A 23250-nucleotide genomic window follows, 5' to 3' on the forward strand; every position below is an offset into this window, starting at 1 on the left:
AAATAAGTAACTTTTTGTCGCCCTTCTGTAACTTTCCTGAGTTTATTTTAAAAAGAAATGTAAAACTAACCCTGTGACAAACTTTTTAGCATCCTAATTGTTGCAGAAGAAATCTGGTGCTCTTAACCAACTCTTAATTATGCTTATGCAACTGAATAGCTGCTGGTGAGATTGTAATGGTGTTGCATTTGTAAAGCATGCAAACACATTTAGCAGCCTGTGATATGCAGGATATTGTGGAAGCAGTTCTGAATTAGTTTCCTTTAAACTTTCCCTGGAACTTGGTTTGGTTAGTCTCCGTAGTTTACTCCTTTGCACTGTATCACAGTACTTAGAAGATCACGTTATATCATGCTGGAGTTTGAGGTAAAAGAAGCCCTGTCATTGATGTTAATACTGCAGACACTGGAGTGGTGGTAATTTAGTATATGTAGGCTTGCATCTACTTAAAGGTGTTCTGCACTTCTCATGTGCAATTAATGCAAGTTGAAGATGAGTGACAGTGAATAAGTTTGCAAAAAAATTGCTTTTGTAATACATTTGCTGGTGGAAGCTCAGCTTGCAGTTTTCCTTCCACCACCTCTGCCAATTGACCCCTTTCCCCAGATTTTCCATGACATTGGAGTAACTAATAGTTTTAGTTACAGTCTACCTGCCTAAACTGACAGTGCTGACAGGTTCATACATGAAGAAACACATCCTTCATACCAGGTTTGAATGGAAGGCCCTACACTGAGAGCCTTAGTCGAGCAGGTTTCGTTTCATTAGGGAGGTTTTGTCATTCTAGTCCTGGCTGACCATGGTTTGGGAATTGTGAATTCTGCCTAACTGTAAGATTGTGCTAGATGTGCACATCACAGTGATGATGACTGATGGCATGTAAAAGGTGACTAGAAAAAAGTATAGTTAATCTATAATGAAAAATGTGAAGTTTCAAGTGGACTGGTTGTAAATAGACTGGGATAAATGTTAAAAAGTACACGTAGGTGCCTCTGAAAACCCTACGACCTACTGAGCTTTCCTTTCTAAAAATGCACTCTTAACATAGTCCCAAATGCATGGCTTTTTCATCCAAGTTACCTGAAAAACTGCTGTGTATGCAAGCTAACATGTTTAATACAGAGCAGGGTCCCCATCCCTGCTCCATTCCCTAAAAAATAAATTGCTGCCCCGGTAAGTATATGTTACTTGCCCATTGTTGTTGCCCCACTAGCTAGATTTCCTCAGGGAAATGTTACCAATAAACTTACATCAACTGAAATTCTGCACAGGAATACTTGAGCAGGATGGGCAAATACCTCAGAATATTCCACAGTATTTGCCCTTGGTAAACTATCAGTGCTGGTAACCCTGAGCAGGAAACAGGTGGTCTGGTTTATCCTTAAAAGATAAAACTTTAATTTCTCCTACATAAGCTGTGACTAAATAGAATTCAGGCTTCAGGTTTTTGGGGTTTTTGACTTTTTAAATTCAATTTGATTGATACTCAGAAATTACATAGCACATGCTTTTTTGTATGTGTTCAAAATGGGTATAAAAGGGAAGTACTGTGGAACTTTAAAATTAGCAGACAGACTTGAATTCAGCAGAAATATTTTTCTGGCACTAAGCAGATGGAGGTAAGTTTTGTGCTAGTAGTCTTAGCTGTTAAAAAATTACTGTTGCATAAGAAATCTCATCTACTTAACAAAAAAAAAGCATGAAATTAGATATCACGTTTGTTATTTTAATGTTCTTAAAATTTGGGTTTAGCCCTAGAAAAGTTGTGAATAAGGTCAATCTATGGGGTTTTTAATTTACTAATCAGAAAAATATGGGTGTTTCTAAATAATTGGGTTTGATAATTCCAGCTGATCTTTGGTCTGAATCAAAGGAAGACTCTGTACTGATGAGGTCTGACTAGCCTGCATGACAGACTTCTAGCAGTCTGTCATTTCTGCAAAAGCTTCATAGTCAAAACATTTTTCATTGCTCTTGGAGTGTATTTTGTGCCTCTAATGCAAAGAAATGTTGCCCAGCTGCTCAGTTGCACCAGCTACTTGAACTCAGTAGTGTTGGCTGTGTTTGCCTTCCTCCCAGGCTGGCAGAGGTGCTAAGAACTAACATCTGGACTGTGACGTTTTTCACCCGTGTGCAGAGTTTCCTGCTGCAATCAGTATTTGAAATCAGTTCTCAAGTGCTGGCTGATTCAATCACAGGGGTTTTGTAGTGATGCTTCAACTGGGTCACCACTCAACATGCACCAAAACCAAGTCAAACACTGTTGTCTTCCAGCACTAACGTGGGGGAGTTCACACCTTTTCTTGAGAGCCTTGCTGTGAGCTGCGTTTTCTCAATTTAGGTGGTTTACATTGTGTTTTGGTAGAGGTTCTCTGTTTTATATTTAATATTTTCTGCCAGTGATGGGGATTATCAGTTGAGATGCTGTGCTAGTTACGTGTCAGTTTTACAGAGCAGTTTGGTGTTGTGTGCTTGGTGTCTTTACATCAGACCAAGTGCTGCTCTTGGCTTAAAGCAGCAAAATACAACAAAAAGGGCTATTTTAGTGTTTCTGAGATCCCTCCTGTTCTTTTATGCAAATTAGATGTAAGAAGTTAGTCGAGAGCCTGCATACTATTTTTAACATTTTAAACTTTTTTTGCAATCATTTTGCAGCATTCTTTAATGCAAATGCTGTCTGAATATATTTTCTATTTACATAACATTCCACCTAGCCTGGCAGTTAAAGTCAAGTCCTCACAGTCCAAATCAAATAATTACATGCTCTCTGTCTGCCATAAAGAGGCTGTTTTCCACAGGAAGTTTTAGAACACTTCGCCACGGGTTTCTGGATCTTCAGCTACAGCAGAGAAGCCACAAAATGCTCAGTTAGAGGGAGAGGGGAAAGAAATATCAAACTGGATCTCTGCTGTCTCAAAACAGCAGTTACCTAGAATATGCCTCGTTCTGCATGGACAGCACTTGGTGGTGGGTGGATGTAGAAGAAAACACACTTTTCACCGTGAAAAGCAACAAAGAAACAGGATGATTAGTACCACACAAGGCTTTACTGAAAAGACACTAATTGTTCCCAGTGCTCTCTAGCACAGGGGAACAGAACTACCAGTGGTATTTATTAGTTTTGTGCTGGTGTTCGTAACAGTAGCACATATCTGGTCATGAGCAGGGTGTTCTTTATAGTATATAGGTCAGGGCTAACCTTTCTTTGGCAGGTCTAGAGGTTTGCCTTTGCCAGTGTCTTTTCACTACCCCCAAATCAGAATCTTTAGCTGAAATACATGACCCTAACTCCTGATATTTCTTCAGATGGGGAGAGGGAGGTGGGAGGAAACTGGGAATTCCGTTGTATTCCGTCTCGCTCTTGTGCAGGCTACAAGGGCTGTGAGTTTCTGTACTGCTTTTATGACATGCTTCCACATTTCATCTTTCCCCTAAGATGTGAAATAAGCTGCAAATGCACCTACCAAGGCTGCATGTGAAATGAATGTTAGCACATGGGATCTTTGTTACATTGAAATTTGGCCTCAGAAGAACGGCTCTTCTTTCTGCTAACCAATGAATTTCAAATAGGAACAACATAATGAATTGTCTGTGAAAGTCTTTTATCTTAGAAGTACAGCTGTCTTAAATGGGGTTTAATCTTACAATTCTAATTGCATGGAGTGTATAAAAAAACCACAAACACAAACCAACCTCAAATAAAGTGTAAGTTATTTCGAGCTGACCTGTAAAATTAGATGTCAGTGTAGAGCTAACCCCTCTCTCCTTTCAGCAGCAATGTCACCTACATAGCTTTCATTTCTAAAGCATGGGAATGTGTGATCTGTGGTTTTATTTTCCAACTGCAGTGCATCTCTGTGTAGCCAATTATTCAAGTGTAATGTCATTTAATGTTATCTAAGCACTACTATCAACTCAGACAGACTTAAAAATAGCTGTACATATATTTTGTCTTGACTCTGTTTTATGAAGTGAGACTGTTCCCACAGATGGAAGTCCAGCAGGGCATGAAGCTGAAGTTTAAAAGACAAGGAGAAGGGGAAGCCACTTTAAAAACTACTTATACAGTGTTTAAATGGAGAAAAGCAGTATAGCATTTAAATCTTCTAGAAACCTGTTGTTTTTTTTTTTAATGTACTAAGCAGTCTCATTAGCTAGGATAGTAATTGCACTCAAATTCAAGTATTCTGGAAGCAGAGGAGCCAGTGTAGTTGTGCAGAGCCTATGCACCTAAGTGTTTTTGGATTAAGGCTTTAACCAAAAATATTTGCATTGTTCATGTGGTTTCAGATTAGGTGGTTGGTGATCAGTCCAGACTTGGTAACTAGATATTGAGAAAACCCTGCAATAAAACTCATGTCTTGAAGGAAACTATTAATTCTTACCACTAAATGCTACTTTTTCTAGTGAGTTTTGTTTTCTCTTTGTTGCCAAAGGCAGAAATCTGGGTGTTCAATTCTGTAATTGACTTTTCAAATACAGTCTTTCAGTAACTGTGATTAAAAATATGCATTCTCATAAAAGACACAGTAGAGAATTTCCTTGATTTCTGGCAGAAGGATTTTTGATTAGGGCAGCTGCCCGTCTTAGAAAAATATGGTTATTTCCGGAATTTCAGCAGGAGTGCCTCACTGCTGTAAAACAAAAGCAGCTCAATCATTATCTGAAGCAGATTATTATCCCAGTTTAGTAAATTATTGACGTAATAAATGTTTCTTCATGACCTCCTAGAAAATCCATGGCAAAACCAGGAACCACATCCCTCCCTAAGATTATTTCCATAGCATTGCGGTTAAAGTGCGCTCGGTTTGGGTTTAGTTTACCTTCAGTAAGGTTTATTTTGCAATGGAATATACACCTTGTCAACTGCATATCGATGCTGAGATGCAGTTGCAGAGAATTACTTGTGCCTCAGCATTAATCTGCACTATTTACTTGGAGGTTTCTGGTTCTTGGTTTCCTGTGGTCCGACATGAGAGCCCCCAGGCACCTTTGGAACTCAGGCTCAGTCTGATGGTTTTTGAGAGCCATTCTTGGGGCCATTTTTGCTACAAATTGTTGGAAAACTGCTCTCGACATTCTAGTTGCAGAGACAAAGAGTTAAGAACAATTTGTCATCTGCTAACAGGCCATGTGCTAATATGACAGGAGTAAGAAGATTATGCTGCATGATATTTACATCTTCTAGTACCATTTTTTACTCTTTGAGCCACCTGTGTTCCTTTTCCTGAGGAGAATTGCTTGTTTGGGTGTCTTTGTTTTGAGGAGAGCTTTTAGTAGACCAATACCATGCTGGAAAATGAGAGGCATTAATGCATGGTCTGTGAATGAATTTGAGCACCCAAAAGGGCAGCTGTTCCTTCTGGTCTTAATGGGTTCATTTAGGCTTTTAGCCCTTTTTGCTAAGTCAGTATGGAGGCCATTTGAGGGACCTCTGCCTTGTAGACGTTTTGTTTTTTTAAAAAGCAGATATTCAAGGATCCCTTTAAAAAGTAAGATCTCTGAAATTCTAAATCATTCGGGTGTATTATTAACGTAGATTCTTGGTGAATGAACAGAGACTTCTTAAAAACTTCCATAAAAATTATTATTATTTGATAACTATATTTTACTGAAACAAATTTCCTGAAATACCATAATTGACAGTGTGAAAAAATTATGAGTATTTAACTTATTCTTTTCTGGCCTTTTATGCAAGAATATTTGAAAAGAATGTATCAAAACTGTAGGTGTGATGGGTATAGTGAGAAATGATCAAACTAGAAACCTAATGGGGAACTTAATGCACCCTAAAATACCCTATTTTCCCAAGCTGCAATCTCAAATTAAATGGTAAATTGCCACTTTTTAACAAATTTTGCTTTCTTACTCTTTTTGATGTATATTGAGGATAGCAAAGTGCAAGGAGGAGTGATTTTTCTAATAGCTCTGCGTTACTGTAATGAACACTGATTTCTGATAGAAGTGAAAAGAATCATTTTAAATTCAGAGCCTTAATAAATTAGATCTTAAGTTAGAGCCTTGTAAGGTGTGAGATCTGTGTAGTGAAACAATTGGTTTTATTTTTCCCTCAGGTGGTGATGCCTCACAGCCCATTTATGACTTGTAATCTGTTGCAGTGGTCGGATCCCTGCCTTGTTTTTTAAGGTCTTAGGGTTGCAAGGAGTTTTTAGGTTGGGTTATGGGGTAATGCCTCACTGGCAGACTGCAGTGTGTCTGTGCTCCTCAGGCTGCCTACCTTGTGCAAGACACTAAATGTAGCTGGAAAAAAAGGATTAGAGGAGTGTAAATGTCCAATTGCATTGCCCCTGCTGAGGGACTGTTTGTTCATGAAAGGGGGTTGAGGCAGAAAAACAGTGTCATTTATCTGAGTTCACCAATTAGGGATCTCTAGCCCGATGAGATGGACCAAATACATTGGCTTTAGGCTTCCCTCTTAATTTAACTTTTTAACTTTAATGATCTGGCCAACAGATAAGCCAGCAAGTCTTTCATTTATCTCATTGCATTTTGTCATGTCTCTTGCAATCCGTGGGTGCTGTATGTGCTTTTTGAGTCCTGTAGTTTGAGAGTTAAACAATATAAAACGGGTTCTGGGAGAAAAAGCACTGCTGCTTTGTGAAGTGGCACACTTCCTAAGAACTGCAAAGGATCCCAGTAGGTCTGTTTATGTTAGACATCTGAAAACACGTCTTAAAACCTCCCACTGCTTCTGTAAAATACAAAAGACCTTGAGAGACAGGAATGAGAAGCAGAGGTGGACTAAAGTGCATAGGAAGAACCCAAATGCTTTAAGTTGGGAAGGAAGCAAGGTAGTTTGCAGGGGTGTGAGTGTAGGGGGGTGTTTTCTGCTGTGGCTTAAAGGGAGTGTGACATTGAAAAGGAAATGACAAGCCACAGGGCAGGTTGAAAATTGACTTTTCATTAAAATAAGATCTGCGGACAAATTGAGAATCCGGGTATGAAGTAGAAAGGAGTGGATGCTCAGCATATATAAACTACTTCATGTGGCTAATATTACATTGAATTTGATAATGGGCAAATTGCCTAAATAAAAAAGGTCGTAGTTTTCCTAATTTGGAGCAGATATTAAAGAATGGGTAGAAGTAGAACAAGGAAGAAAAGCTGGTAGTGCTGCTGCTTTATATGAGCTGTGCATCTGTGAGCTTCACCCAGCAGAGCAGAGAACAGTCAGTTCAGGGAAAGAAAACCTAGACATGGAGCAGTTCTCTTCTTCACCCTCAATTTCTAGGCAATTTTTAAATGTCAGATGTGTAGGGTGGTGAAGTAACAGATAAGTGAAGTTGTCTGTCTTCTTTGTTGAAGAACACAGAGTGTGCTTTTCGTCATGACTTGAAAAGGGCTGTTCCTGCAGCTTCACTCGAATTATATCAGTCCACAAGAGATGTTTGCAATAATGGGGCTCAGTTTGTCAGGAAGGACAATAGCAATGCAAGTAGTAACAGATGGGTTTGGTGTTTTGACATAACTGCAAATCTGCCTTTTTTTTCCTGAAAGAGTGTTTTGGAAAGGAAGTAATACACTTAAACAAAATGAGACGAGATAGCAGTAGAATGCCATAGACAGGAAGGAAGAGAAAATACGCTTGAAAAAATTGCTTCTTTGTTTTTATAATCTAGATTGAAGACAAAGGAAAGAGGCGTATGTGAGGTCAGAAATCAATGAGGTAGGGAGCGAATCAGTGATTGCAATTCAGTCTCATTCTCCAACTGGAAAAATCACTTCGGAGTTTTGTCACCCCAATTTTTTTTTCAGGCTGCCTATAAATAAGTATTTCTCTGTACAGCCTCTGTCTGGTCTCTTGATAGTGGTGCCTGAAAGTTTTGCATGCTTTTCAAAGATTAACAGGAAGGAAGGCCCTCCCTGCAGGACTAAGAGGCAGCATTTTTTGTGAGGGAGTAGAGTCAGATGTCCTGAAGATTTATTGGTATGTGAAAATTACTCAAATTGCACTAAGATATAAACTGAAGCACAGCAACTATATTTAGTTGCTCTGTCTCTGAGCTCTCTTACTCGTTAACAAAGTCCTTGTTCTTTACACTGGAGTAGATACTTAGGAATTAGATGGGTTAGGTACTACTTAAATATCCCACACTATATTGTTAGTAGCAAAGTTAAGTTTCTTTATTGCAATGCGTCATCAATCTTTCATCACTTCTAGATCAATGCTTACTGTAAGTTTGTTCAGGGAGTTTGTCCAGATTCTCAGTGCTTGTATTGCTGCACTTGTAGAAAGCAGACAGTTTGCTCATACCTTAGGATATTCTATTCACGTATTTGTAGGGATTGGTATCTTTCCTAATACATCTGAAAATTAAAGGTACTGGGTTTTTTAGTTTAATAGAAAAAGACACATTCCACTTGCAGGTTTTTTGAATTGGTAATTACTTCTTTACATAGGTTTTTTAAATTGAGAATGACTCTTAACACTGCTTTAACTGGGTCGTGTTGCTCTGCCTGCAGAGTCGCATTTCACAAGGTCTTCTTTTGTACTCTTTTCTGAAGACTTCTGCTCTGAGCTGCTCCCTTGCCACCCCCAGGCAGGTGCAGCTGGGTCTCTTTTATCCCAGACTTCCAGATAAATCTAGTTCTATGCTCACAATTTTGAAAATAGTCTTTTCAAGTCTTCAGGCATGCCTGTTTTTTATTTTGTTTATCTAATTAGTCAGGTGGTGGAGAAGTTCATGCAGTGATCTCTCTAGGCTGCTGCCTCTGGGAGGAGAAATGTGGGTAGAGTGTGTTAACCTGGTGAGCTTTGTTTAATGTTCCTGAAGGTTATTAAAAGTTTGGGGTGATGAGGCTGTAAAGACAGTTTTCGAAAAGTTCAGAGGAACAGCCTTACCTGTTACTGGCTGTTCATGCAGCAGCTCTCTCTGGCTCTGCCACTGGTCCCCATTTCCCACTGCAACTTGGCTTCTTATGAGAACTGCTGCCCTTCATTTACTAGTTACCACTTTACATGTAGACATGACTACCTTTTGCTATTGAAAATGGTAATGTGGCTCAGAATTTTGCTATAAAAAGTTACCTTTTTCACTAGCTGCTCAGGAGGTGTCTGTTCTTGCTGCAGGGTATTAACTGGTAATTGGATTTGCAGAATTACAGGTTCTGTTCATTAGCAGAACCAATAATCTTGGTTACTGTAAAATTTATTTTATTCCTAAATACTGTGAGCAAATCGAGAGTATATGTAACTATAAATATACAGTAGTGTATGTCACAGACCACTCTTTTGGTAATCAGGAGACAACTGTGAAACATAAAGATGATTGTGATCAGGAAGATCACAGTGGTCAGACACTGGGACTGGCTTCCTGGAGACGTGGTTGGTGCCCCAAACCTGTTGGTGTTTAAGTGTCATTTGGGCAGTGCCCTTAACAACGTGCTTGAGCTTTTGGTCAGCCCTGTAGTGGTCAGGCAGTTGGACAAGGTGACCAGTGTAGGTTCCTTCCACCTGAAATACTCTATTCTTAGGTTTCCTCAAAAATGGATTGCACAATAGTGCAATCTACATTATAACTATTTTTTTGGCAACTGTGACTGAAAGGTGTTTTCCAAGTGATGATGTATCTAGTGTAAACAACATGACTTAAATTTCGGTGTAATACCATGGTTCAGGAAGCTCTAGAAATAATACTTGTAATAGTAGTTGGAGACATTTAATTTAGAATAATTTTAAGGAACTTTTCAAATCCCATTTTATGGCAGACTTTGAAATTGAGACACATAACCATGTGCATGTGAGACATTACACTGTTCTGAATGAAAACATGTAGAATCTCATCTTAGTGCCTTTTGAGGAAACGAGTTTTCCCATAGTCAGTGTACTTCTTGCCTGCCTCTTCCTTGCAGGCTTTACTAATAGCAAGATAAAAGCTGTGTTCACAGGGAATATTAAAACTCCAAAGGAAGACTACAGAAATACCCAGTCATTCAATCCTTAGCTGGTACAGATTGTAGTAAAACAATATATTACAGAAACTGCATCTGCAATTATATGCTAATGCTTTTAAATAAAGCATTTCTTTGCTTAAGCCCTGGAATATCTTGCACAAATCAAATATGTGCTTTATTGGGCATATGTTAGATAAGTTTTACATCCAGTTATTTAGACAGTTATAATCCAACCTCTCTGGGTCAATGACCACGTGGAAGTGCAGTGTTAGTCCTGCATTTTACCTTTATCAGAACTTGGTTTGTTATTTGCAAGGCTAATTGCTGCTACTTGACCTGTAGGAAAGCAAGTTTGTCACATTAAGTGCTCACAAAATTAGTCACTGACTGGGAGCCTCAGCAAATAGCAAAAGGCCAAATGTGCTAAAGATAGAACAGAGAATCAGCATCTCTCCATCCTTTCAAAGGTGACATTTCTTTGAGGCAGTCTGAGAAGTTTGAACTGCTGTGGTCCAAGCTGTATTTATTCTGCAAGTAAAGTGGGAACATCTCTCCAGCCAGCCCTAGCCTGTATTTTGGAAACAGGTTAGAGAAATGTGAATGTATTTGATTACACTCACAGTTCTATCCTGGTAGAGACGGAAATTACATCCCACTGTGCTCGAGGTTGGGAGTTGACTCTTTTCCTCTAGCAACCAAGATATAAAAAAAGAAAAAGCAAATGGGTTCAGTCATGACAGATTTTGGGTAGTCTGATTTTATTTTTAAAATGTTAACTTTTATTTGTCTAATACCTAGTCATCTAACTGCCAATGAATATAGGTCTTTCACAGCGAGTTCCCTTCAGCTAATAAACAAGAGCAATACTTCCAAATACATACGTGTAGGATCTGGTTGTAATTTTGTACCCTGAAACATATGTTGTGTATGTTTTTTTCAAAACAAACAAGCAAAAAAAACCCCAGCTAACGTTAAGGATGGTGCATGCATGTTAATATTTATAACAAATCCAGATTTCAGGAAAATTCTCAGAAAGTTAACACCTGCACAGCTGTGGCGTTTCCTTCTCTCCCAGCCTGTCCCTTTGTCAGCTGGTGCAGTCTGCCAGGGGTGCACAGTGTTTCTCTTCAGCTCCCTCTTCCAAAAAAAGCACAAAAAACCCCTGAGTAGTGCAAGGGCAGTGGGTAGAGGGCAAGAGGATCTACCTCACCAAGGGGAGAGCTGGAGACAGTGGATAAGGGAGTGTTAGATTTTTATGCCTGAGAAACAAATTTTTTCCCTGGAAAATAACCTTTGAAAAAAAGGAAGATGGAGTTGGGATATGGAAATGGATGACAGAAAAAGCCATGCTGGTCCTTAATTACCACATACTAACTTTGCTTCCTTAGGAGCTTGATGGAAAGCAAGAAACACTGAAAAGATTAAAACAAAACTGGGATGCTTTTTAGGCTTGTGTTGTATGTTGCCAGGCAACTACAAAGAGTTTTATGTCCCTAGATTAGTAAAATCACGTGCCTTGCACTATCATAAGTGGTTCATATGTCTTGTAAAGGTCTGTTAAAAAGGGTGAAGTGCTGTGTAATCTATGGATTAAGTTTTGCCTTTGAATGTTGGTGAAGCTCATTATGGGGAATTACATTGTATATTCTGGGAAGAAATTTGACTTATTATGAATTCACCTTGTACAAAACTGATACAGTAGTGACTTAAATTTCCTATTAGAGCATCAAATTTAAAGTTACTCTTTCAGCAAAAGGGGCAGAATTTCTCATTGCCACAGGCAGAGGAAGGCAGGCTCAGGTGTGTTTTATTACAGGAGTGTCCAAGTATGGCTGATCAGACAAGGTGGCATTTGTGTAGTCTTCAAGGATGGAGGGGAGACACTCATCTGTATGGATTTACCTTGGAATGGCAGTGTCTCAGCTCATTAACAGGAGGTGGACTCTTGCTGGAACCACTCCTTTGTCAACCTCTGTGAGGGTAACACCGACCTCCTCAATTAAAGAAACCAGAATAGGAATCCAGGCAGCCTTAGAAATGAAAGGATAATCTGCTGTAAACATCTCTATAGTTCGCTTCATGTTTGTCTTTTAAGGACAAAATTACAGTATAATGTCAATTCTTTATGCTTTTCCACATCTAATCACTGCCTGTTCCTGTGTCTGTAATAGGAAAAACAGGAAATGTAGCAGGAATGTGTGATGGGTCCTGGAGGCAGCATGTGCCCTTGGGTGGGGGTGGACTTTCCCCACTCCTGTGGCATCCCTGAGCCAGGCCTGCCACGATGTTTGCTTGGGAGTGGTGAGCTAAGAAAGGCAAACAAATTCCTGCAGGAGCAATAGTTGCTTGTCCACTGAGAGACCCAATAAGCACTGGCCAATATTGCTTTGCTTTTCCTTTATTTCTTTTAACGCATCCTGCTGGTCTCCAACCTCCTAACTTTGTTGGTACCAAGATTTCTGAATTTTCAGATGTCAGACCGTTTGTGTGGCTTTAACAAATACAGAACACTGACTCGATGTGGTCAGCAGCTTGTCAATAGCCTGATAATTCACGTAGAAAATACTTAGCTTTGAGTCATAACACATGCAAATGAAGAATATACCTACTTTTCTTAGCAAAATAACTTTTCAAGGTGTTTGGTTATGGGAGGTGCATGCAGTCCAGTGGATATGTATTCCTTGTGCTCTGTGTTTTGTTGCCTGGTGACAGTGCTGCCAGGGCACTAATGAAGTTGCTCTATAAGCAAATGGGATGACCTGATGCTGGATGCAATTCCTGAGGTCACTGGAGTTCACTTCTGCTGAGTAATGGTTGTCACTGGGCTTTTGGGTGTTGGAGGAGCAAGGGGAAGTGCTGAGCAGGCAGAGAGCATTCCCAGCTTCATTTAGGAATTGTCTTGGCTTGTGTGGCACTGTTTACATGGCTATGCTCATTATTACTCTGCCTGCTTACAGCTTTTCATTCTGAGCTTCTAAGAATTATTTTTCATCTTGTTCCTGAATGACTACAAGGTGATGCCTTTTGTCAGTGACAAAGCCATGAATTAATTTTATTTAATTTTCACTAAAAAAAAGAGTTTGTGCTATCTCCTGTCTCACTCTATTAAAAACAAATTAGTTCTGCCCATCCTGATGAAGGCTTTATTGAATTAAGTACAAGGGAAAAAGGTGCAGGCAGCTGTGCTGTGTGCTAAGATGTACAAACCAAGGTTCATTTGTTCTTTTTGACGTGGTGACCAAAGATAGAAGAAGGAGATTGCCAGATGTGGGAGGCATGGACTGGGAGCTCTTTCTCTTTAGTGAGAGTTGAATCCTTTTCATCATATTATAAGATGGGCTGAGGAACCTGAAAAATTACTGTCAAAAAAAGGATGAAGTAAAAATGGGAGATGTCTTCCTTTCTTTTGGACACTAAAGGAATGAGAAATTTAAAATGTAAGAATGTACTTTTCCTTCAACTGGAAGCAGAGCAACGTCAGGCTCCTTAATTCGTGTCCACAAAAAAAACTTCCGTCTCCAGAACCCTACAATTATTAGAAGTGCTCTTTAAAGGCAGAAAGAATGGGCTCAACTCACAAAAAGTTTGTGAGAAAGCGGCAGTAGGATGTGGACATGTCCCTGAGAGCGTGTGGGATCGGGGTGTGTTGCCAGGGGTTAGAGGTGTTCTCCAGAAATGCCGCCTCTGGATTTTAGTGAAGTGTTACTTCACAGCAGTATTATGTCTGTTTGGTCATTTCTCTGGTCATCCGTCTTTTAACTGAATAGTTTGCAGGAAGACTCTGTGAAACTCGTGTGTGCAAGACACAGTTGAGCTTAACTCTTTGCAGACCTGGATTTTGTGAAAGTCTTTCAGGCTGGGCGGGATACTGCTCCGGTTGGAGTGGGGTACTGACATGAGGGTCCAGTCTGCCATGTGTGCCATTAAAGTTTTTCTTCAAAACCTGTTCGAGTTCTCTTGTTTTTAATTGATCTTGTTCAGGAGTGAGGGAAACGTTAATGCTCTGGGGACTGGGGTGTTGTGGGAGTACGGACACTGGGGAAGCGGGAGGCAGAAAAGGCAGTGCACGGAGCAGTACAGGGCTTACTTATTTTAGGTCTCCTGCACGTGAGTCGGTGTCTCCCAATGCTTCCATTAAAAATTCTGTTGTGCTTTAGTGTGGGAATGATGTAAAGGGGAATAATGAATACCTGGTGCAGAAGGGTGCTGTTTGCTGCCTGCCACCACGGTCCTTGGGGAAGTGGAGAGAAAGGCTTTCGGAGCTGCTCCTGCTGAGCTCGAATCCTCTAAGTAAATGAAGAGCAATGAGATTTAAAGGGGAGGTTTGATGCTTTACAAATGCAACACAGCATAATGAATCCTTATTTCATTAAAAAATTCCTTACTTCAACGAAGATAAACATCTTCTGAAGGCTGGTGTTGATTTTCCTAGTTTCTTCGGGGTGTGTCTCCAGAGATTGCCTGGCACGTTACTGTAACTGGAGCTAATAAATACATGAAGGACGCCAGTCTGTCCTCCTCAGCAGTCTCGTGCTTTTCTTTGTCCTGTCTGAAAGGCAGCCTGTTGGTTGCTGGCTTTCACCCTCTGCCCCTGTGGTGTGTGAGCTGTGTGAATGAAACTGGTGCTGAGCTGTGAGTGTGGTTTGGTCCCTCCTGGGAGCACCAGGGATGGGGCACCTCTCGAAAAACAGGTTCTCCATATTTATTATTCCCTGATCCAACATCAGCGTGTTATAGCAATGTGTAATTTAAGAAATAAATTTTCAAGTGTAATAGATTTATTAGCCTGGTAGTTTTGTAAATATGGTGTTTTACCCTTAATTTACTAAATCTTGATCTAGAACCTTTGGTACATAAGTCATTGTATGCACTGGAGGTAATAGAATATCTTGACATTAGAGGCTAAGTCTGGCTGTTCAAACCAGAATACAGGAAAGCAACTTTGCCTACTGATACCTACATTTTGGAAGTGAAGAATTAAAAATAAAAATAAAAAGCCTGCCAATTTTACAAAAACTATGCAAAGTACATGATTTTTGTGTGTTTAATTATATTTTTGCAACATTATGTGGTGTTACAGTGTAATTAGTTCAAGGCAACCAGAGTACAAATTGGAATGCTCTAGTACTGTATAAAGAATATATTCCTACTATTCAAAAGTAGTTTCTTAAGTGATTTGTTTTTTTCTGCTTCCCTATAGATTAAAGCAAAAAATTATGACAAAGTGGAAAAGGTGAGTCCTATTAATATATGTAATATATCTCTATAGCAAGAAGAAGTACCTTGTAATTGGGCTGTATCAGATTGAAAAAAGCCATAGCTGTCACTGAATGTGCTATTCAAAGACACAGATAAAAAGTATCATTACAATTCATTTGTTGTTGCTACAACAAATCAATAATAATAATAAGCTGTAATCAGTGAATTGTGCACGGGGATTTTTCTGCTTAATTCTTTCCAGTTCCCTTGCATAGCACAGGGATGCTTTAGTCAAAAGAATGAGTAGTTTAACTTACTCTTTGTAAATCTCAATCATAATTACTAAGGTTATTTTAATCCACACTGTATAGTTTTGAAAGTAGAAACCTAATTTCTGTATCTGGAATCCTGATCACGTCTTCTTGATGTATTAAACAGTTATTTCAGCGATGCCTTATGAAGGTTTTACACATTGATTTATGGAAATGTTACCTTTCCTATGTACGAGAAACCAAGGGGAAGCTGCCTAGTTACAAGTAAGTTAACAGAGTTGCTCTGAATTATTCTAGCTTTATGGCGAATTTCTTCTTCATTTTTCACTAGGGGGTGGGGAGGAACCTGTGTGACAAATCTGTCTGGGGATATTCTGGTGGAGTATTGGAGGTTTGATGTATAATCTGCATTTAGAAAACATTTTCTTTAAAGTTTCTTTAGCTGAGTTTCCTGGGTAAAATTGCTGCCTTAATCTGGATTCGTATAACAAGGCTGGACAAGAGCAGGGGGGTAGCTGGTGTATCCATGGCAGTTCCCTGCAGGTGGGATTGGTGCTTTTGTTGTCCCTGCCCTCGGTGTCCTGTTTACAGTCTCCACAAAATTCAGCATTAATTCCAACTGTACTGTATTTAACCAGTAATAGGAGATAGTTCAGGCCTTAGAGAAAAGGTTTGGAATGCAGAAAAAAAGGCATAAAATTCAGGGTGTCTGAATTTTGGGGTGTATTAATCTTCATCCCTTTTCAGTTACTACATTTTGCTCGTTTATGGTCTGAGTTTCAGCAAATATCAGTAACTTCCAGCGTCTATAAAATCTCTCTTCCCCAGCCCAACATGATTTCTTTGCACAATAACTGGCAAGATAAGTAATGCATTAACAGAGGGGGAAAAGCAGGATTTTCTAATATTACAAGCCTGTTTTGAAACAGTTTTAAAAGTATCGGTGCCCACTCCCCCATCCCCAGTCTTTTTATCCAATTTAACTTTCTTCTCTTTTTCCTGTTAATCTTGTCAAGGAGGTAATAAGGTGCTGAACTATGTTTGAGTAAAGGAAACTGGGAGAGAAGTGGTAGGGAGAAAAAACACTCGTAGGTGAAACTTAACCAAGGAAATTCTGTGAACATTTTAAATCTGAAGGAAAATACTTTGAATTTGGGGGACCAAGAAATCAGTTTCCACACAAGGGAGCTAATTCTAATTGTCCCAGAGTTTTGGTATTCCTGGAGAATTGCAAAAAGATCTGAGGGGAAAAAGGAAAAAAAAAAGAAACCATGGGTGCATCTGTCAGCTAAGAAGGTGTGGAGAGCAGGTTTTTTCTGTCTTCTCAACTTCTCATAGTATACATGGGTTTCCACTGACTTGGGAGGGTGGACCAGGAGCTGTTATTATGCTGGATTGCCACCAATAGTTTTAAATCATTTTCTTAAATAAAACAAATAGGCAAAACCCCAACATAACCTAAATACGGAATTTAAAGCTATCTGAATGCCAGTTTTTGCTCTCAGCTGTTGAATGATATTTCTCATTCCTCAATGTTTCGTTAGAATTTGCTGCACAAAGGAATGCTCTTTAAATAAAGAATTTTTTAAATACTAAACACTTGCTCTATGGTCTTTGTGGTTTGTTCTTTTCCTCAGAGAAAAAATGGCTCAGGCATATGATTTTGCTCTGGATAAGATTGGCATGGAAATCATGTCATACCAGGTATGTTTTTTTTTTAATCAAAGCACATTTTATTTCTAATTTTTTAACAAGTACAACTGAACATTGGATTCATGATATGTAATATTTTTTTCTCACGTAGATCTGGGTGGATTACATCAATTTTTTGAAAGGCGTGTAAGTACCTTCTAAAAGACTTTTTTTTAAGCTCAGTTGATGTAATTGCTGGTGTTCACAAGTGATGACCTGACATGAATTTCTCTCCCACTCTTTAGAGAAGCAGTAGGATCCTATGCAGAGAACCAGAGGATAACAGCTGTCCGTAGGGTTTACCAGCGTGGTTGTGTGAATCCAATGATAAACATAGAGCAGCTCTGGAGAGATTATAACAAATACGAAGAGGTAATCAACAACATGATTGTTTGTGACATTAAGAAAGAAATAACAGCCAAATGTGGTGCCCAAACTATATCCATTAAATAATTATGTGTAAAAGAGGTGACCAGCAGTATGAACACCTTTTGTGGGTGCAGTTTGTACCAAAGACCTGTGGCGAAACTCTACAGGTACCTGAGTGAATTTTAAAATTTATTTCAAAGACTCTCCAAAAGATGAATTTGACTGCCCCATTTCCCAGCTGGCCCAGTGGGATTGCTAGTGAGTTAGAAATCGCTGTCACCAGTGATGGAGAATGTATCTAATGGAAGCTGGAGCAGCTCAGGTGGCAGTGAGGGCTGGTGTCCCCCAGGAGGCACTCCCCTCCTTTCACTTCGAGTTGAACAGGGTGAAATGGCATTCAGCTATGATGGGTTGGATTTCCTTCACTGCATTAAGTTACGTGGTCTTAAGTATTTATAAAATGCTTCTCACCATCCTTCCCCTGAAGCCATTCCAGCCTCCATTCAGATGAGTTTCAGCAAGTGTGACCTCAGCTCATTGGCCTTACAGGCTAAGTTGTAGCTGCACCTTTACAGTGTATTTATAAACACATCTGTTAACAGCTGTTTGACCAGCCCCAGTCAGCAGCAGTGAGAATGCAGATCTGAGTGTAGCTGCCCTCGTGCTCAGCACTGCCAGGCAGGGATGCTCATCCACTACTCTCCCTTGTCCTGCTGATTGTGCCCAGGCTGGCAGGTGCCAGCATGCTGTGGGGCAGCTGTGTCTTCAGCAAGGAAGAAGGGCCAGTTTCCCTTTCCTTTGTGCTAATTAAGCAAGTTATGCTCTTGATGACCTCTCATGATGTGCTTAGCCAGTAGGTGTACCTCTGAGTGGGAATACCTCTGGGTGGGAGAGCTCTGGATGGGAGGACCTCTGGGTGGGAGAACTCCAGGCATCCAGACCCACAAGCGTGTACTGTAACAGCTCATTGCCCTGTTGTTCAGGGACACCACAGCCAGCCTGCTGACACCAGGGAAGTTATCCAGTGCTGTGCCTTCTCCTGTGCAGGAAAATCCCCAATACAACTTCCCTGTAAACCTTTTCTCTTCCCCTCCCACATAGCAAATGGAGGCTGTCACTGTTGGTTCCCACTCCTTTCATTAGTACATAGGGAGACTGTCAAAACAACAGCTCAAACCTGTCCAGTTTCTAGTTGAGGCAGCTCTGGCTGACATCTGTAACTCAGACCTGTCCCTCAGGCTGTTCAGAGCTGCAAAAGCTGAGGGCCAGTGCTCTGCTCAGACACAGGTTTCTGTTCTGGCTAAACTGGCCTCTGGCCTCAAGGGAAAGGGCTGCTGCTTGCAGGGGTCCTGGCACAGAGAAATGCTCCTCACCAGAAGGGCTCTTTGAGGGGGGGGTGATTCCCCACATCAGTAGCCCAACAACACAGTGATCACACGCAGGTCTCTGTATGAAAGATTAATGACTGTTTGCTCTATTTTGAGACTATTCTCAAGCTTCCCTTCAGCTCAGCCGTAGCCACCACCACGTAGCAATATCAGCCTGTCAGTCACCACTGTCTTTATTTAACTAAATGGTCAGAAGTGGCAACGCCCCCAGTGAGCCCCCTGTCCCAGTGACAAAGGGACAGTCTTTGGCTCACCAAGCTGAACGGCTGCTGAGCTGGGAGTGCATCCCTGGAGGATCCAGCTGCGTCCTCAGCCTGGTCCTGGGTTAACTGGGGCGTTACTGGGTTTGTGTGCTAGCCCAGACAGCACCCTGCACGAGCCCAGACAGTGCCTTTGCTTCCCTACTGAGTCAGTACCCAGCCTAGGTGCCTGTTTGGAACAGGACTGAAAGCTGTGCCCACCTTCCTCAAAGTCTTACCAAGTCACGCCAGCAAAATCCACCTGGACACAGGCAGCAGCAAAAGGGGGGTTCTTACCCTGCTGTAAGAGCAGTTCTTTGTGGTTTTGTTCATGCCCAGGGCCCTGTGAGCAGGGCCCAGCTGCCCCCAACCCCTCTGCTCTTGCTCAGCAGCACAGCAGAGCCCTCTCACACGTGTGCAGTCCTGGAGGGGTGCCACTCTCAGTGGTGACACATCTTGAGTCCCTCTCAGCTGACAAAGGTACACAGCTGGGAGTGTGCTGAATAGAACCTCTTTTAAAAGCTGTTACTTCAGGGACAGAGGAGAAGGCAGAGCTTTGAGCCTGGAAGTCAATCTGTGTTACTTCTTGTATGAGAAAATGGAGTTGTTCATATGCTGTCACCTGGTGAGCAGCAAGGCAGGGAGCTGTGACTGACTAGGTACTGATCGTCATTTAAAAGCAAAATTGTAAATCACAAACACTTCTTTCCACTTTTGCCCCCAGCAGTTTATGTAAAGTATTTTTGAAAGTAATTAAAAGTATGCTGAGGTGCTTGAGGTTAGTTGATTTTTAGTAGTGAGTTTGTTCTCTGATACAAGATCTTGCCCATGCTTTTATTAGGAGAAATGCAATACCTCTTGAGATTGGTATTTTAAAATAACTTTGTCCTTGCTCAAATTTGCATCCCTTTTCAAACTCTTCCCTGTATAAAATAAGATTCCGTATTTCCAAAGTGAAATTGCAAATTCCCAATTCCTTTTTTCACCCTTCTCCAGGGCATCAATATTCACTTAGCTAAGAAGATGATCGAAGACAGGAGTAGAGATTATATGAATGCACGACGCGTTGCAAAGGTACAACCTTCTGTTGGCTTTCCTTTGTGCTCTTTAATTCTACAAACCATCATTAAAATCGGTCCTTATTTTAAATAAAGCTGTGTCAGACTAATAAGGTTGGTCTGATAAAATATTTGTATCTGTTTTAGAAAGCATAAGATAAATAAAATAAGCTTAAATCTGCTCTTCAAAACATTGCTTCTGCTTCAGGAATATGAGACAGTGATGAAAGGCCTGGACCGCAACGCTCCCTCTGTCCCTCCTCAAAACACCCCCCAGGAGGCTCAGCAGGTGGACATGTGGAAAAAGTACATCCAGTGGGAAAAGAGCAACCCACTGCGAACAGAAGATCAAACTCTTATAACAAAAAGAGGTAATTAGATACTGTTAGGACAGGTAGAATTATATTTTCTTGGCTTCATTAATGACCTCCAGCACAAATAATGTCGTCATTTGGTGTTCAGGATTCCTGCTGGAGCAGAAGTTAATCATATTCCTTGAATTGTGTGAGTGTTCTTTTAAAAAAACAAACTACGTTTTACTCAAGCCAAGATGAAAGCAACACCAGGATTTTGGGGGACAGTGTTATAGTCATGTGCCACTGAATTTCAGTTGGAAGTCAGGAAACAGTGGATCACATCCTAGTTTTTATGGCTGTTATTGAATGAGTTGTTCTTCAAGCAGATTTTAGCTTCTGGTTATGATTCATAAAGTTTCTGGCAATATAAAAGGGCTGCAGTTGTGATCATTGTAGCCAGTTAGTGTTAACATTGATTTATTTGATGATTTTTGTACTTCACTCTTCCGCTGTGCAAGATGGTACCATTTCTGCAGTGATTTAGGAGTGTTTCCTACATTTCTTGCCCACAGTGATGTTTGCTTACGAGCAATGTCTTCTGGTGCTGGGACATCACCCAGACATCTGGTATGAGGCAGCACAGTACCTCGAGCAGTCCAGCAAGCTGCTGGCTGAGAAAGGGGTAAGCAGGTTGCCACTGGTTTTCTCTTATTTGATTGCTTTGACATGGTGTACTGTTATTTTTTTGGGTCAAATACTTAAGAACCAAAAAGGGGGGGTGTGAAAAATATATGTGGTACAGTAAGTTGTGTCGTGTTCAGAATTTTAAAATCGGGCCTGATGTAAGAAATAAAAATTTCTTTATTTGAGGTAAGAATTATGAAAAACTATTTCAGTCTTGCAAAGGTAGGTTTGAGGGAGTTTTAGGTTTCATTTTTAGGTTTGGGGGAGTTTTTTGGCCTGGTTTTGTGATTCCTTAAGTGCTGGGGACATGATTAACTCTTTATTGGAGCACTGCATGGAAATTCACTGTGACTTGTCACACACAAGATATTCCATAAATTGACCTTCATTGTCACAGATGCTGAACAATTACATTATTATACTTATTTTATAACAGGACATGAACAATGCCAAACTCTTCAGTGATGAGGCTGCTAATATTTATGAAAGAGCGATCAGCACTTTATTAAAGAAGAATATGCTTCTTTATTTTGCATATGCAGATTATGAAGAGGTAAGCAAAAACAGTGATGTACTGACTTTAAAATCCAAAGATGTCTCCCATCAATAATGCCATTTATTTGAAACATACTTAATACACAGAATTCTGTAGAATTAATTTGCTGATTCTTCCAGCCTTACTCTCATTCAGGGTTTCTGAGCTGATGAAATGGAGAGGAAAATCTCATAGTATAAGTTACAAAAGTTCTGAAAATCTACTGTCTTTCCACTTAAATATTGACTATAATTTTCAAATTGTCATAAGGGTGAAATGCTTATAAATGTACATTTACCAGAGCATCAGCTTCTTCACTTTTAAAATGGGCATAAAGAGCATCTTTTCTATCTAGTTCTGAGGGGTTAATATTTGTGTTTGCTGTGGTGGAAGATGGGAGGCACCTGTATTGCAGCTTTCTGGGTGGTTTTGCACATGAACCACCAGGAATAAAGGCTGTTTCCCACTGATCAGATGAGGACTGTGGAGTCCTCTGTGAGGTGTAGTTTGCCACTTACTGTAACATGGAAGAATCTTTGCAGGAAGATTGTGAGGACAACAGGGGAAAAAAAAAAAGCTTTTGCCCTTAAAAGAAAGAGCCTTCCTTGGCTTTCAGTGCAGCTTCTTGTATGCTAAGTGTCCTGGTTTTTTAAGGCTGCACAATACAACGTGGAGGACTGGAGCTGGCAGGGAACTGAATGGATTATTTGAAATGTGTAGGTTGGAGAGTGAAGGTGCTTTTCCTACCTGTCTACACATTACTTTTAGACAGGGATAAAGGAAACAGTCTTCTTATCCCAAACACCTACAATGACAGTTCTGCTGCAGTACTACTACATTAGAAAAAGAGTTCAGAGTCTCTTGAAAAGCATGTGCATAAGCACTACTGTGAAATTAATGTTGGGAAGTAAAAAAATGACTGCACGAGACAGAAAACGCTTGCGAGTAAAAGGACTGACATGCACAGTGTTCAGCTGGGGAAAAATGGAAAGAGAAAAAGTCTAGTTTTTAATTCAGATTGAGCTGTGCATTCTCAGAGGTGATGTGGAATGGTGTTACCAAGCAGTCTGTATTTCTTTTTACTCAGAGTCGAATGAAGTATGAGAAAGTGCACAGCATATATAACCGGCTCCTGGCTATCGAAGACATTGACCCCACCCTGGTAAGATGATGCCTGGTATTGAGTTTTCCCACATTTACATGGGTAGTCACTCAAACACGTGCACAGAGTGGGGGAGAGCTTGCAGGAGTTCCTTGGTTCACAAGGGTGATGGAGCAGGTGGAGTAATGAGATGACAGAATTAGATTAAAATTTCGGGAAGGTTGATAAGTATAGTCTTTAATTCACCTTAATACACTAAGTCATGTGCATTCTCCTCCTCTGTCTCTTTTGGACAGTCTCTTAAAACAGATGTAAGATATAAAATACTTCATGACACAGCTCTTAAGAATTGATGTACGTTTGTCTCAACTAAAATTTCACTTTGCCTCCCCTTACCTGATTAAAACCACGTTGCTTTTGTCCGTTGTTCTCCCTACATAAAAATACACCATCCTGTGTACCTGTAGTTTGTATATAAATCTGTAATGCACCATATAAGTA

General features: G+C 40.3%; 1 protein-coding gene across 1 annotated transcript in view; it reads left to right on the forward strand.

Moving 5' to 3' along the window:
- Nucleotides 1-23250, forward strand: part of CSTF3 (cleavage stimulation factor subunit 3) — a 48826-nt gene that overhangs the window by 17296 nt on the left and 8280 nt on the right. Inside the window, exons 4-13 of the mRNA XM_027735695.2 lie at nucleotides 15116-15148; nucleotides 15553-15650; nucleotides 17024-17090; nucleotides 17191-17225; nucleotides 17324-17450; nucleotides 20071-20148; nucleotides 20341-20503; nucleotides 21001-21110; nucleotides 21549-21665; nucleotides 22735-22809. Of these exons, the coding sequence (XP_027591496.1) occupies nucleotides 15116-15148; nucleotides 15553-15650; nucleotides 17024-17090; nucleotides 17191-17225; nucleotides 17324-17450; nucleotides 20071-20148; nucleotides 20341-20503; nucleotides 21001-21110; nucleotides 21549-21665; nucleotides 22735-22809 (903 nt within the window). The remainder of the gene's footprint in view (nucleotides 1-15115; nucleotides 15149-15552; nucleotides 15651-17023; nucleotides 17091-17190; nucleotides 17226-17323; nucleotides 17451-20070; nucleotides 20149-20340; nucleotides 20504-21000; nucleotides 21111-21548; nucleotides 21666-22734; nucleotides 22810-23250) is intronic.

This window comes from Pipra filicauda, unplaced genomic scaffold (assembly GCF_003945595.2).
Source record: "Pipra filicauda isolate LSUMZ 115617 unplaced genomic scaffold, ASM394559v2 scaffold82_size2718185_pilon, whole genome shotgun sequence".
NCBI classification, from domain to species: domain Eukaryota; kingdom Metazoa; phylum Chordata; class Aves; order Passeriformes; family Pipridae; genus Pipra; species Pipra filicauda.